Below are 15,496 nucleotides of genomic sequence, written 5' to 3'. Positions count from 1 at the left end.
TTTGTAGAAAGGTTGGAGCAGTTGGGAAAAAAAGCCAGCTTTCAGGCACAAAAACCCTTCTTCAGATGTACCTGGAAAATGGCTTATTTTTCCCTGTTATCTCAGCCAACCTAACCCAGTCTCATTTCTGCAGATCATCGCAGCTACAACTGCACCACAGGTGCAGTAACAGTGTCCAGTTTCAAGTGTTTAAAAAAAACAGAGAAAAATCAGTATTTTGCTAGCGGTGCTGGGGACACAGTGGAGAGCAGAGCTCCACTGAACACGCTGCTGGCCTTCAGTGAGGCTGGTGGAGGCAAAGCACTGAGGAGCAGAGCCCAAGGACGCCGCCGATCACTTCAGATTGCAAACCAGCACCTGTGCTGCTGCAGGAGGATCCCTGCACTGCCTCACCTGGAGCATTTGCAGCTTACAGCACTGCATTTGTTTTTAAAGAACGGCCTGGCAGCTGGAGCTCAGCTGCCGTGCCAGCCAAGGACATCACGGCCATCTCACTGCACTTCCAGTGCCCAGGGTTTTACCTCAGAAGGGTGCCAGAGCAAGCCTCGAGCTGCCCGCTGCCAGCAGGCGAGCCTACTGCCTCCATCTCGGGGACCAAACGTGCCTCCTCGTGCAGTGACGTTGAATATCCAGCCTGCGAGGACGTGCGAACAACAAATCCCAGCTCGCGCTTGCAGAGCGGCCAGGCAACTGCGGTACAGAACAGCCACATCGCACATTGCGGCTATTATTAGCATGTACCAGCTGTATTTGGCACTCATTTTTCCTTTGGTCTGTCTCTTTGTCTATTAATTTTTGCACGATGGAATGCAAAGTTCATTTCTTCCTCCTGCCTGAACAGCTCTGACACCAAATGAACATGAATTGCTGTGGGAAGTTTGACAATTTAACCGTAACATTTTGTTTTCAAAGTGACGGCTGTCTGTATGTTTGCGAGTTTTTAAAGAAACCTCTCTCTTTTGTGAGATCTGCAGGTGAGTATCCTGTGATGATACGGTGCCTTTTCTCTTTCAACAGCAGATGTGAAGCCTGTGTGCCAAGCTACACTATCGACCTTTTTGGAATCGCTTTTTTTGCTTGTTTATTTTTTTCCTGGATCTGTGTTTTCTGGTTGCTTGCTGGGATATGCCTTGGGGCTGTGCCTTCAGCACTCGGCCTCGCTAACAAGAAGCTGATTTTACAAAGATTCAACCTCAGGTGCAGCATCAACAATAAGCTGACAGTCCATAAAGCTCAAAATAGTGGGTGATTTCCTGCCTCAGTGCGAATAGGCTCTCCCCAGAGTCTCACAAACAGACAAACCATTGGGTGGGAAGCCCACAGTTCGCAGCAAGGAGGTGGCTTTCCACCCCGTGTGTGCTGAGCTGGGGCCGTGAATAAATGACGGTGGGAGTGATGCTGAAAGGCAAAGCACAGCACTGATACCGAGACAGAGACAAATGCTGCCCCCAGTGAGCTCCTGCCTTGCTCGCGCACACGTACCTCTTCACGCAGGACTCGATCATGTCACTTGCCATCAGCTTCAAGCGCTGCTCCAAGTGTTTCCCAAACTCCTCCTCAGGCCAGTGCAAATCCCGAATGAAAGTCTGTAGGGCGTCCAGCTTCCAGAACAGATCTTCCGAGGTGCCTGATCCATTGCTGGCAGGGCAGAATGAGAACACAAGTCATAAGCGGCATCAGACTCTTTGCCACCTGATGTGGAGACCATTCCTGCAACAAGTGTGGAGCAGACAGTAGTTTCATACACAGGACAACGCTGGCAATCTCCACCATCAGGATTTTGAGTTTTACCATACAGTTGCCTAATCTACCTTGCTGTCATAACCCACGAAACTCTCCAGACCAGATGAGTAAGACAACATTATGAGTTACACATATTAACAGGAAGAACGTGTGTATGGTAAAAATCAGCCTTAGTTAATAACCACATCAACGCATGTGGTTATTAAAAATTAAGGCCAGGAATCGTGGTAGAAAATCCTCGACCAGTAATAACTACCATACTGGAATGTATGCAGTTATTAAGATTTGGTTTCATGCAATCGTCCCCCCTCCGAATTGTATCTTTAGGTGGCCTTGTCCCTCCCGCCGAGGCCCCGGTTCCAGGGAAGGGACAGTGCTAACAAGTGGTGAGCGAGGACACGCGTTAGCTCTTGAACAGCTGGAAAAAAATGGGGGTAAGTCAATTGAGCTAAGGGCACTGGGCATCTCACATCCAGACCTTCTGGCTGGATTGACTGCTGCACCTTTCCGCAGAGCTGCCTCTTGCAAAGGCATCTAGAGGATGACAGATTTCCATTTTCCAAAAAAAAATGATTTTACAACTTCTTTGGTCTGTCACAAAACTCTGAATTTCTTTCCAAAGCTTGCGTTCTCGAACCCACACCCTTGCCCAGATGGAAGTCTTTGGTCCTGCAGTGTGTAGCTACACCGGCTCTTTTCACAGTATAATTATATCCCAAACCTCCACTGATGGAATAAAAATACAGAACTCGATTGTGCTCCGCTTGTGCAGAGAAATTTATGCATCCATAACCCTTTTCTCTCCCTCTCTCCTTCTCCCTTTTTTTTTTTTTTTTTCAGAACAATTACCAAGGGAGCTTCAAGAGATCCAACCCCCTCCTCGCGTACCACTAATGCTAACACGGTAATTTAGAAGATATTTAACACACCATGCATTACCACTTGTGCCGACATCATCTATAGAAACAGGTGAGGGAGGGTGTTTCTATTGTGACAGATGCCAGCTGCATTGAGTTAATGCTAGAGGAGACCGGAGCTAAATGCATACACGTGGGCTACTGCGAGGTGAAAACCGTGTCCCCAACATGCCAGGGGCCCTGCGGGTCCTGTGCCAACGGGGAGAACGATATCAAGGATGGGTCATCTCCATTGTAAGAGAAACGAGTCTGACACTAAGCGACAGGTAACACGTCCTCGATGGAGTGGGAAGGGTGAGGAAAAGGAAACCAGGGAAGTGAAAAGATAAAGAATCAGGCATTTCCTCTGACCAGGGGACAAGTTGGCAGAAGTCTCCAGTGCTGCTCCAGCCACCAGTTTGTAGCTTCTCCTGGTTCAAACCTGTGCTTGGGTATAAGTAAGCTTTAACAGTCTAGACCCAGTTTTAGAAATGCAAGAATTTATGTCTGAAATAATTAAATACGTGCAAATACAGTAATTGGTATTTACTACAGCAACATTATGACACCCATTTGCTTTCAAAATTTCAGAATTATTATTTTTGGTCTTTTTCTCACTTTTGATTAGGGCTTCAGGCGAGTAAACAATGTATTAGATTTATTTCCAAGTTGCACTGTTAATATTTTGCTTGTGAGCACTGCACTTAGCTCTAATCGCCAGGCAGCTTGCAATACACCATTTATGTTCAAGTTTTCAGAGGGATTATCCAATTTTCTGTCATGACATGATTCTTATCTTTTCAAGGGTAATACCACAAAGCATGCACAGAGAAAAAGACTAAAACTTTCAAGTACTCTTTACAGGCAACTGCCTAATCTAGCCTTTAATACAGCTATCTTAGCATGAATATGAGTTGTATACTTTGAAACATAAATGACCGTGATAATAGTTAAAATGTTTTAAAACTCTATAAAAAAATAAATATTGGTGTTTTCTTTATTTCTGGTTCATTACCATTGCTCTGCAATAAAGTCTGGGCATGGCAGAGGCATTTTGGTGGACCCCAGGTGTAGATGTAATCAAGGGTGTTTCAGTAACAGTGATGGGGAGAAAAAAAATGTGGGAGGCTTCTTCGGTTTTATCTTTTAGGAGAGAGGGGGTAGTAAGGAAAAAACAACACAAATGTGCAGAACTGGCTGAGACCATCCCAGGATGGTCTTAAATGGCCCAGGGGAACGGGGAAGATCTCAGGTCCTGTGCTAGGACATCTTGTGAGACCTGCTGCCTCCAACGCAGATTGGGATTTAGCCACCTGTACCTCTCTTTGCATTGCTTGGTGGCTGGGACTTGTAGGGGGAATCTGCTCAAAGAGCTGACAGTGCCTGATGTGTGCTCAGCTGGGGATGTGCAGTTCCACCCTCCTGAGCACACACCTTGGTCTCACACGGGGAGCCTGAGATAAGAGCCCGAGGCTCCTATGGAGCGACTGTGCTGACACAGTGTCTGATTTCTCCAGCCACAATCAAAAGCTCATGCTGAAAGGATCTTTCTTTAGTTGGTCATGGGATTATCCAGCCTGTAAAGATGGATGTGGAGTTTCAAATGGGCCTCCCACAACCCGAATAAGGATCATTGCAGGGTGTTTCTCTGTGTTAAACTGTTTCATCAAAATCAAGACAAAATTATTATCTGGGGAATGAGGAGCTCACATTAAAGAAAATTTACTTTTAGATCTACATCTGGTCCACAGAAATTGGTTGACTGGTATTGAAATTGGTTCATCTTCTCTTTTGGACAGAACTCTTTGCTGAGACACAGCAGCTCACATTAAACGCTCTGCGGTTCATATGTTGGCCAGGCCGTGTCCCGCTGGTGACGGCTATTTTGTAAAGCAATGTACTTGCTCAAATTCTCAGTGGGAGAAAGAAAATTTTTCAAGATTTATACAAGACACCCTCAAAATGCACATGCCAGAAATTCACTAGTGTCTCATTCAGAAAATGTCTAATTAACTGTACCACTCTTTAAAGTTTTATATAATGCAGAAACAAACAATACATATCCATGCCAAGATGACTTTAAATTTAAATGAGATCTAATTTGAACTGAATACACACTCAGAATCATAAATAGCAGCCATCCATGACGGTGCAGAAAAGCTAGGCATTTGTGGGATGCCTAGCGGGATGTTAACTGGTAGATTTGGTACTTTAGGGAGATTCACATTTGGTAGATTCACATTGGGCAGATTACTTGTTAAACTCCTGTGGAAGAAACAGACAGAAAGAAAAAATACCATAACAGTGACAATGCAGATGTAGCAGAAGCACATGACACTCATAAACAAATCTGCAGAGTTCACAGCACGACGACAGTTAAAAAACTAAAGCAAAACATTTCAGAAAGAAGCATGGGTATGGAAGCTTAAGTGTACTGTTTTGCAGTCTGCAATAAAAAGCAAGTTACTTAAAGAAACAGAATGAAAGAAGAATCACAAAGTAGCAAATTAGCAGAGTACTCAAACACCCACACAAAATAAATTAACCTTCAAGTCCTGATACCAAAGTGCAGAGAGCAGCCTTTGCTTGTAAAAATCTACCTCGTAAGGAAGCGAGTCTCGGTTCAGCATTCTCAGGTTGGAGGGATCCATGAAACCGCTAAGCTAAGCCAGCTACTGGAAAAGTCAGGGAGCTTTTTTTGGAATCAGGACTCAAAATAATACACATGGGTTGAAATTCTAGCTCTGCTCAAGCCCTTAACAGTATTTGCCACCAAATTCAATGGAGTCAGGATTTTACTCCAAAAACTCTGTTTATCTTGTGCTGTACAAATAATAAAAGTGTGCTAATCGGGATCAACTGATGGGTTCTTCCTAAATGAAGACTTGTGTCCTGAGCCTGCCCTTGTGTTTCTGTATGGAGTCAAAATGTGTCCCTGGTCTACGTATGTGTAGTGAATGAGTTGCATTCAGTAAATCCAGGACTGGTGTGTGAATGTTGTTTAGCTGGAAATGGGCCGTGGAGTGATTAAGATATTCAAAGATTAATTTATGAAGCAAGTGTACTTGGGCATTGTGACTTTAATAAACATTTTCAGATATGCAACTGTTATGCAGAAGGAGATCTTTTAAAAATGGGCTAATGTATTAATTTAATCCAAAATCTTGTTTCTCCTGAAACGTGTGGTATAGCAACACCGCATGCCTAAAGTTTTCAAAACATCATCTTTACCGGACCATTGTTTGGGCTCAGTAAAAATAGAATCAGGACTTCAGGATTTCAGCTTCATCCTGTACTGCTGAAGTTCCTGGAAGTTTCTCTGCTGATGCACAAGGACTCAACTTCAGTGTTCAAACTTCCCTTGGTCCTGATGACCATACCAGAAGATGCCACCTTGAAAGGTCTCCCCCATTCCCCTGGATGAAATTAGAAGGTGCTGTACAGGCAGCTTTATCAGGAGTCTTGGAAAACTATCAAATTGCATATTTTGTGTTTCAAGGAATGTTAAAATTTTAACAACTTTTTCGAGTCATATTTTGAGGTGTATTTCTTAAGTTTTATGCATAAAAAATCCAAAGTAATGGAATTGAGCTGGCTATACTGAATAAACGTTTCCTAATGCAATAGAAGATGTGAACTCCATCTCCACAAGAGCTGTTTGTCTTTGGTGGCAACTCTTAGGGAACAGACTGGGACTTAGAACCTCATTCTCCCTTTGTGAATACAATCCCTTGTCTGGGAAAAAAAAAAATCTATATACTTTTTCTAGTGAAAAAAAAATGTATGTTTTTGTTTGCTTTTGTTTCTATGCCTCTTAGTAGATTTGACTTCACTTTATCTGCTTGTTGTCTTTGTTAGGCAGCAAGGACATAGGAGAATTTACTAATGCAACAAAGCCATCCATTGTTTCCATTCATACGGTGTCTGCCTATTAAGATGGTATGATTGCTGAATGAGACACAGACTCCACAGTGATTGAGAGAGTGTTAAATCTTCAGAAATGGCAGTGCATGTGGTTAAATACTGATATGGAATAAATAAAGAAATAGCAAGAGGTGGACAACATATAAATGTATAAGGGAAAGCAACTTAAATAACTTAGCCAGATGGTAAATACATAAATCAGAGGACCTTTGGTTTTAATATTAAAATTCAAGAAGTGACAGTGTTATATTAATAAAAACACTGTATTAATAAAATATGACTTCTAGAGTAAACAGTATACTATATTCACACGGAAACATATTTCTTTTATACAACACATTATTTTGCTGATGCAAGGATATGTTGCAAGAATAAGTTAGTACTCTTAAAAGAAAACAAAACAGCAAAATAATGGAGTATAATATGTTAACATACAGTAACTAATTTTAAAAATATTCTCCTGAATTGACATGCACAGTTTTGCAGGTTCAACTGATCTAATTATCTGACTAACAGTTGCAGTGAGACCTGTAAAAAATGATTAATATTACCAACAAATGTTCCAGCCTGCAGTTGCTCAGACCATAAAAACTACAGGTCCAAGATGAGAAACTGTTTCTAAAAGCCAGCCGTGCCTATTTAATATAGACGGCTAAATATAACCTCAGCCATCAGGCAGGGAATGTGGGCATTTGGATCAACAAGATGAGGGCTGTCTGATTTAAGAAGCTTTGGGACTGGCTCCTGATACGTTTGATAAAAGACGTACGCCCTGGAGCTATACTGCTTGGTTTCTTGGTTTCTTCTCATTCACCCCCATTTGTGTCTGATGGCGATGTAAATGGCTCTCACCTGCACTGCCTGCTAGGAAATTCTTGGTGCAAGCAGACTGGCAGCATCCCCACACTCATGCTGTACCATGGTACTGGTCAGAGTTGCCCCAGTACGGGAAGGAGGGCAGAAAAATCACCGTGTTTTTACTGGGGAGTCTCCCGTTTCAGGACAGAGCTAACCGAGAGCCTGGTCTGTACTGAAGTGCTTGGTTCCTACGTGATCCCTGAGATGATTTACTGATGGCAGAGGCAGACGCCTGTCTCTTCCATCACTAGAAATGCTCGCTACCTTACTGCCTAGGCTGAACAAATGCTCGAGAGCAAATCTTTTCACAAAAGCCTTGATGGGAAGCAGAGAGCTTGATAGTGAAGTAGGCAGTCAAATCTGTGTTCTTCCTCTGACTGACACCCAGAATAGTAACAAAAATACTCATGTTCACTACACCAGTGCTTCTTGTAAGGGGAAACGTTTTTCACTAGCATCTTATAGCAGTGCAACCTCTTCAAATGGTTAATATAATCACACTGTTCAATTTCTTACATCTTAAATGAATGATACGTTTATAAATAGTTTGCAAAGGGTTAGTGAGCAATCAGTCGATGTTAAAGCCAGGACTACAGTGTGGTAGAGACAGCCATAGGTCAGTGAGTAACTTCCTAGTCAAGCAATTGAGACTGGTTGTCGCTGCACCGGCTTTAGCATTTGCTCAGAAAGATCTTTCAACACAGACACACACAGAGAGACGCACACACACACGTACGTGTCTGCTGGCTGCGAGATAAATCAGCGTTCTCTGAGAAGCTAGCACGAAAAAATAAAAAAAAACACACCACCCATTGCACAACCCTACTTTTCCAAGACCTCTCAACTCACCAGAGAACAGACCTGCTCTGTAGCCTCCGTACTTGGATGACTGTGCGAGGGACAAGTGTTCCACGCTTCTCGGCGTGGATTCATGCGAGCACACCAGCTGCTCTAGCGATAGGGCAAGGACCCCCTGCAAATTCAGCAGCTCTGCAGAGGCAGCTTACAGAGCCCTCATGAGCACATTACCTCGGTGCTTTTTCCCCCATGTTTTCAATACTTAACAGCATCTCCCTCGCTGTTTGTGATTTCTATACCTAACTCCTCGTAGCATAAGGTGCAGAGTATTCAGCAATGAAAATAGAAGAAATACATGCTTGCAAACTGCCATCTGGTCAGGTTATGGAGGGCTACGTATTTCAGCCTTGATTGCAAGCATGAGTGCAGAGAAACCCTTTCAAAAGACTCTGTGCTGTGGAATAATTTCCTGCCTTAGAGGAGATAATGAGACTTCTTCCTTCTTGCAGTTGACTGTAATGATCCACAGTGGGACAGCAGCAGGCTCAGTGGAACAGCCATCCACGACGATCTGCCTTTTCGGGCCAACCCGAAGGCCTTTCTTCAAAGCAGAGGAAAGCCGTGGAGCCACATGCTGCGGTGTGCCCAGTTCCAGAAAAGCTCGGCTGGAGAGCCTGCAGAAGGCCGTGACTTGGATAGGAATTGGCTGGTCCAAGATATTTGAGAGTCAATGGCCTAAAAGCTCAACTGTGCTGCAGTCGGACACGTAGGGGAAGAAGGAAGCAGATACAGGAGGGCAGATCAAACCGAACACGCCTCTGACCTGAGTTCGTCTGCAAGTTCACTGTAGATCAGCCAAGGAATAGCAGGTGGTCTGCCCAGGAGGCAAAAGACGAAGACGCCTTAACATTTAGTTCTGAACAGTGCATCAACACCGTCATATGAGCGACTCCCCTCTTCTCCTTCACACAGCATGTGCCACCCTCTGTGCATTCGCCGGTACCTCCCTGTGCTGGGTCTGATCAAGTGAAGCCAGCATTTGCAGCTCGCACTTCTGTGTGCGAGACACAAGAACAAAATACCGACTAGTGAAAAAAAACCCAGAGTGCATCTTTTCACCAGATGGACACAAGCTTCTTGTGAAAAGCACCCACTTTCCTGCTGGAACAAATTTTGTAAATTCTCGGGTCTGTACGACATCTAATCATCTAACCGTAACCCACCCCGGGCTTTCGCTTGAATCTGTGATGCTCAAAGTGCTCTGCAACTGAAGCTCCCCAAAGGGCAAAGACACTAGAAGATAACTAAGAAAAGACGTAAAAAGTATCAAAGATAACTTGAAAATGATAGATTTTGGCATACCCTGAAACAAGGCATTTTTACAGGCAAGTACCACAGCCAAGTACTCATGTACGTCTATAGTTATGCCACGGAAGTCAATGAATGCCAAAATAATATCAGCTTCTGAAAAAAGAAAAATCAGAATGAATTGATTATTGACTGCCCGACTCAGGTAGGCAGTTGCACTGAGTTCACTGCCTCTGTTTCATAACAACAAGGAAATACAAACAGATTCATTGCTAAAGCAGAGCTCTGAAACTCGAGTTAATGCTAACTTCGAAGTGCAATTCTGCTTGAAGGAGTGGCTGTAAAAATGGCATTCTCCTACTCGAAAGATCTATTTCTTCTATGTTTTCTGGGTCACATCTGCTTATTTGAAACAAGATTTTTTAGGATTTTTAATCCTGTTAGCCTGCAGACCAAAGACAGCAAATGGAAAGTGAGAGAGACTCCTGAACGCCAGCCACTTAACCCCACTCAGAACAGAGGGGATGATCAGGTGTCAAGAAAAGGCCCGCGATTTGGCAGGCACAATCCTTATGGATGCTGAGGATGCACAAGAAAGAAAGGAGAAAACCTGGGTAATCAGATTCCAGGTTGCATATGGGAGGCTGGCTGCTGAACAAATTCTCTTTTCCTTGTAAATTGAACATATTTGGTGTGAAAAGCCCTGAAAGACCACACGTTCTTTTACACAGCAACCTCAGAGCGCAGTGCCACTTAACTTTGCTTAGAGAATGAGGAAAAAGCAGGGAAAATAACCTCTATAGAAGCCATCTGGTCAAAATCCCTGGTCTGAGACACTGTCAGACTCACTGTGCTTGCACAGAGTCAACCCTTCTCTTTTAAGTCCTTTATTAGAAGGAAAAGTTGGTTCTTTTCCTTCATAGGAACCGACTTGGGCTTTTACAGCAAGCACAGCAGGGTTCAGCAGTGCTTCAAAACCTGTCAAATAACAACAGCAATCTAAAGCAAATGTCATGTGTTCACCATCCACTCGCTCTTGGGTTCAGTATGGGCTTCTCTCAGGCTCCTTATTTCTCGCTGGCCAACCCCTAGTCCTCCACATCTATACCTGATTCTGCTTCATTCACCTCCCCTAGGTCTCACTCGGGTTTCTGCATGCTGGTGGCCTGTTGGGTCACCACGTCCCCGCTGGGCTGCTCCCTGCTGCATCTCCTTGAGCTGGTTGGGGTTGGGACCCCTTCGGGCTGCCCGGGGACACAGCCCACAGCCACCAGCCGTGGGGATGATGTGCCATCCTTCCACGGGGTGGGTGGAAAAAAATGAGTACGGGGAAGAATAAATACAGCAATGACTCACTCAGGTTACAGGGCTGGACTGAACGCAGGAAAACAAGGGTTTTGTTCTGAAAAGGAGCTGTTTGAGTTCAAAAGCAGCATCGGGGAAGGCCTTTTAGGATGGGATCCAAAAAGCCATGCCAGCTAAGAAGGTTTTCACATTTTCATGCTTCCATGTCCAAAGGCACACGGTTTGAACTGAGGCAGCAATGCATTTCAAAAAGCAAATACCATTTCCTTCATTAACTTGAAAACCCTGAAGAGATCAGGCCTTCTATTTTTAGCATTCAACTAGAAAATATAAAGCACTTTCTGCACGTCCAATCTAATGGTTGCTAATTCATCTCTGCATGAATCTCCATCCATTTGCACCCAAATTCCGATTGTATCAAAGGAGGTTTCCTTACTTTACTGGCTCCCATGACTCCCGCTCAAAGCCCCTGTGAATTGACTGTGCAATTGAGGACTCCATCAGATCGACATATCTAACAACAAGTGGAGCAAACAGGTCTTGGAGGTGTTTGTGGAATTTTCCATTGCACAAATTATCTAGAATAGATAAATAAAAGTATAGTAAGAAACTACTGTTACTAGAAGCTCTGTAACAAGCCACAGCGTGGCACTTCATCACACAATGAATTTGTCAGCACACAGAAAGAAACTCCAAGAACAAAACAGGAGCTGGCATCAGGCACTGATGCTCACGACAAAGACAGGAATGGCTTCTTATTCAAAACAAGTAAACAAACAATGAATCTTCTTTTCCATTAATGTCAAACTTACAGGTTACAAATACATTATTACTTCCTGTGAATAAAATGGGTGTAAGAAATACAGCATGGCAAACATTAGGACTTTGGCAGGTAGGAGGATCGTTTCTTATTCAGTTACTCACTACCATGACACTGGAAATTGCTTTTGGAGGATAAGTCCCTGGCTTTTTTATGTGGTGTCAGAAAGCTGGTGGGGCCCTGGCCGAGGATGTAAATCAAGGAAAGAGCCAGCTCAGCCACCAGCTCCCCGGCAGCAGTCACACCACCCTGGGGAGTGCCAAGTCCCCAAGGGTTTTGAAGGTGTGAGCCCATGTGTGCTTTGAAAAAGAGCCTTATTTCACAAAGCACTCAGCTTCTGAATTACTTTATGCTCTCATTGACTTTAATTTAAATCTTTTCCTCCCTTCAATAAAGTCTTTTAAAAGCAGGGACTGGTTTACTCCATGCTAAATAAATGCAGTACACACATATAAAACAACACACACATTTAATGACAGTGAGATAGGGTACAAAATTCCCTGCTTGTCAGGCAGCCATTACCAAGAGACTTGAGAAGATGAAGCCAAATAAAAGTTCAACTTCTCACCTTCAGCTGGGGCATTTGATTTAAGGGGTGTTTGTGTGTGCATCAGAGAATTGCTTTTTTTTTTTTTTTTTCTAGCGGAAATGGAACAAAATCAAGCCGATGCTACAAGAGGCTGTCCTGTGCATCTCTACCCATCTCAGTTCTCTGTGCAGTGCGGAGAGGCTGAAAGTGTTAGCAGTAACCTGAGCTGCCCACTGAAAAGAAACGATCAAAATACAATACATACAGTCACTACGGAGGAAATCGTTTAGAAGCTGAAAGAGCGGGAAGCTGTCCCATGTGTCTGGGGGTTGCACCTCTAACGCAGCATCCATATCCACTGCAAACAGTGACAGGAAGGTCTCCGCGTGCTCGACCATTAAGTCTGACCACCAAGCAAAGGCCTTCAGGGTTGGTAGAAAAAGATAACAGAACAGTATGTTAGTTCTAATAAAGCACAGTCAAAGATGCTAGGCCACATACCTTAAACAAATGTGCATCCCCTGGAAACTACCTTTATTGTAAAGAGAACAGTGCTTTGAAGTGCTGGCTGCACGTACAGCGCTAATCACGGGAATTAGGCACTGCTGTTTTCATACAAAGGCTTCTTGCAGAGGATCTATTCAGAGCTCCACCGTAAAGGCAGGCAGTTGTAACATGGCCGAGAAGGTTTCATCTGTTCAATTTACAATAAATGACTTAACTCGTCTTTAGTTATGCTAATTATCAGAAAGATCAACTAATCGTTATTCTGAAGTACAGAAATTGGGGACTTTCTTCACTATTTGTGGGTTTTCTGCTGTGTTTTTCAACAGTTTAATTTTTATTTGGATTCTCTACTTCTATTTGTCTTGAAAAACTAGAAGCCTAAGACATTAGGATCTGTCCTAAATCTTTCACACTCTTATTTGCAAATATTTCAAGCATCACCTGTGCGAGTTATTAGAGCACTGTTCATTTTACATGGTCAGCTACACACACCCATCTAAACACACTACCACCTTCGTTAACGCTACTTATCAGGAAACAAAGCTCTATCATCAACATGCCAAGATAAAAAAAAAATCTACAACAAGCCTGTATTTTCACAGAGGCAGGAAAAAAATATATCTAATCTTGAAAGCCAAAAAATATCAGTGAAGTAACTCATTCTCATGCACACGGGTCCTTAAAATTCACTGGCCGGGCCCTGTGACGTGACATTCACATCGTACACGGCTCAGATGTGAATGTTCCCGACGCATGCATGCGTGTTTAGTAATCACTTCTGGCTGGGCACATGCAGTGTGAGAAGTGCTGCCGTTAGGGCCATGTGCTGTAATTTGTAAGGGAGAGGAAATTACTCAGTGACTTAAAGGATCTGAGAAATGTCTTTCCAGCACTCTGCAAGAGAAGGAAACCTCTAGCATAGGGACGGGACTAGAGATGGAAAGGAAAAGACTGAGAATAAAGAAATCGGTTCAAAGAGGAATTGCTGGTCAGGAGGGGTATTTTTTGCCTCCTGGAAGGAAGTTTTTGGCAGACATGAATAAGCAAAATGGACTTCAATTTTCTTAGGGTTCAGCTTTGATTCACTGATGTTTTCCTGCTGATGCTGATGACAACAGCAGGATGCCTTTGATGAATCCTGTTATAGATGGCTGCAGAGAACAACGCCAGCTCTTGGTTCTCCTGGCCATGGAGAGGGATGCTGGCAGGAGGACTTCGGGACTAGTTCCACTCCTTTGCTCCCCCAAAATGCAAAGCAGGCTGACATTATCCTGCTATTATTCCATGAGTTGATATCAACTGGTGTTGAGACATGCAGAGGTAGGATGCGACACAGGGCATTATGCATCCAGTGCACATCCAAGATGTAAAATAACCAAAATAACCAAATAACCCCCAAGGAGGCACAGCTTTGGAGTGCCCAGCCATGGAGGTGCAGGGGTGCCAGGGCAGGCTGGGCCATGCTCTGCCCGGAGAGGCAATGCCACCAGGTTACAGCATCCCTGTGGTCATAGCATGGGGGCGAGGTGGGTAAGTTGGGCTCCTTCATCTACAAACCATCCCCAGCCCCACGCACATGGAGGAAACTGTCAGGCATCGCTGCAGCAATGCCTCCCCTGGGATGCTTGGACAGCCCAGGGGCAGCTATGATGGAGAGTTTGTTATTCAGAAAAAGCCAAATTTGAAGCAAGGGAGTCTGACAGGGCTGCGGGCATGGCAATGCTCTTCAGTGCTTCCTTCTGCATCCAGCCCAGCCCATGTACATCTGTGAGTGCTGTGACAAGAGGTGTGGTGTCCCTGCGAAATCACGCAGGAACCAAAAACATCAAGAATCAGGTCTGCTTCGGATGCCTGCCCAAACCTCCTCCCCAAAAAATGTTGGGAAACGAGTGGACGTTGAGAAATGTGGCTGTTGAGGGTCCTCTGAAAATTAGCAGCTTTTGTCCATGCTTTTGAAGGAGGGTGATGAGGCTGTCCTTGCACAGATGTGGTTCTCTGGCTGCTCCTCTGCCTGCCAAGAGCCTGCCACGCTGCCTCCCCACGTCTGTGCCCAAAAAGCGATCACTACAAACGGCCAGCAGCAGCCAGTATTTGGGGAGATGGCAAAGGGGAGGCCAAAGAGTATCTTCTGCAACAAATCCCACATAATCACTGCAGAGTCCTGCAATAAAAACCTGCTTCCATGAAAAAGGAAAAAAAAATGCTATTTTAAAAGAATGAGGAAGAAAAGCATATGATCATTTGTGGAAAAAAAAAGCCCAAACCAGTCATAGTTTCCCTTTTGCTGGAAAAGTAAAACTTTAGCTGCACAAGTCTGTAATTAATGCCAGACTCCTCAACCTCCTCCTCCCTACTCTCAGTGAACAGGACCTTCCTGCAGTGGGAGCATAACACCACGCTTTGAGGAACTCCTTCATGATGGTAACATTTCCTTTATTTACCATCTACTTACCTGCTTCACTCAGAACACGATGTGAAGGCAAAACAAAGTGTTCTTTCTAGCCAAACACACCTATTAGTGTATGTTTTACACATGGATACACATGTATATATGTATGACCTCAAGGAGTTAAAATACATATATACATATACACATACGTATACATAGAGAGAGAACACGGGTTCCAAAAGACTTGAAGACCACGGTCTCTGGCGTGTGCCATCAGTCATCCAGGGGAAGGAGAGCAGAGCTGGAGACATCTGAGCAGCGAGGTGACACACGGCAGAGACCTCCTGCTCTACACAGCACCTACCAAGCACCACTGATTCTCCTGCATTTTTGTCTCTGCTGCTTTGCCTCTTTCTGAT

General features: G+C 44.1%; 1 protein-coding gene across 7 annotated transcripts in view; it reads right to left on the bottom strand.

Moving 5' to 3' along the window:
- Positions 1 to 15,496, bottom strand: part of CADPS (calcium dependent secretion activator) — a 196,481-nt gene that overhangs the window by 34,248 nt on the left and 146,737 nt on the right. For 4 of the 7 annotated variants that reach the window (XM_072044196.1, XM_072044197.1, XM_038186040.2 and 1 more), the window contains 4 exons: positions 12,447 to 12,603; positions 11,269 to 11,410; positions 4,758 to 4,904; positions 1,483 to 1,638 (listed from right to left, as the gene is read on the bottom strand). In XM_072044196.1, coding sequence (XP_071900297.1) covers positions 1,483 to 1,638; positions 4,758 to 4,904; positions 11,269 to 11,410; positions 12,447 to 12,603 — 602 coding nt within the window. The remainder of the gene's footprint in view (positions 1 to 1,482; positions 1,639 to 4,757; positions 4,905 to 11,268; positions 11,411 to 12,446; positions 12,604 to 15,496) is intronic. The other 3 variants (XM_072044199.1, XM_072044200.1, XM_072044201.1) reach the window with 1 other exon arrangement.

Source organism: Anas platyrhynchos, chromosome 13 (assembly GCF_047663525.1).
Source record: "Anas platyrhynchos isolate ZD024472 breed Pekin duck chromosome 13, IASCAAS_PekinDuck_T2T, whole genome shotgun sequence".
Taxonomy (NCBI): domain Eukaryota; kingdom Metazoa; phylum Chordata; class Aves; order Anseriformes; family Anatidae; genus Anas; species Anas platyrhynchos.
Note: the sequence above shows the minus strand (reverse complement) of the source record. Positions and strands in the feature narration are given on the sequence as shown.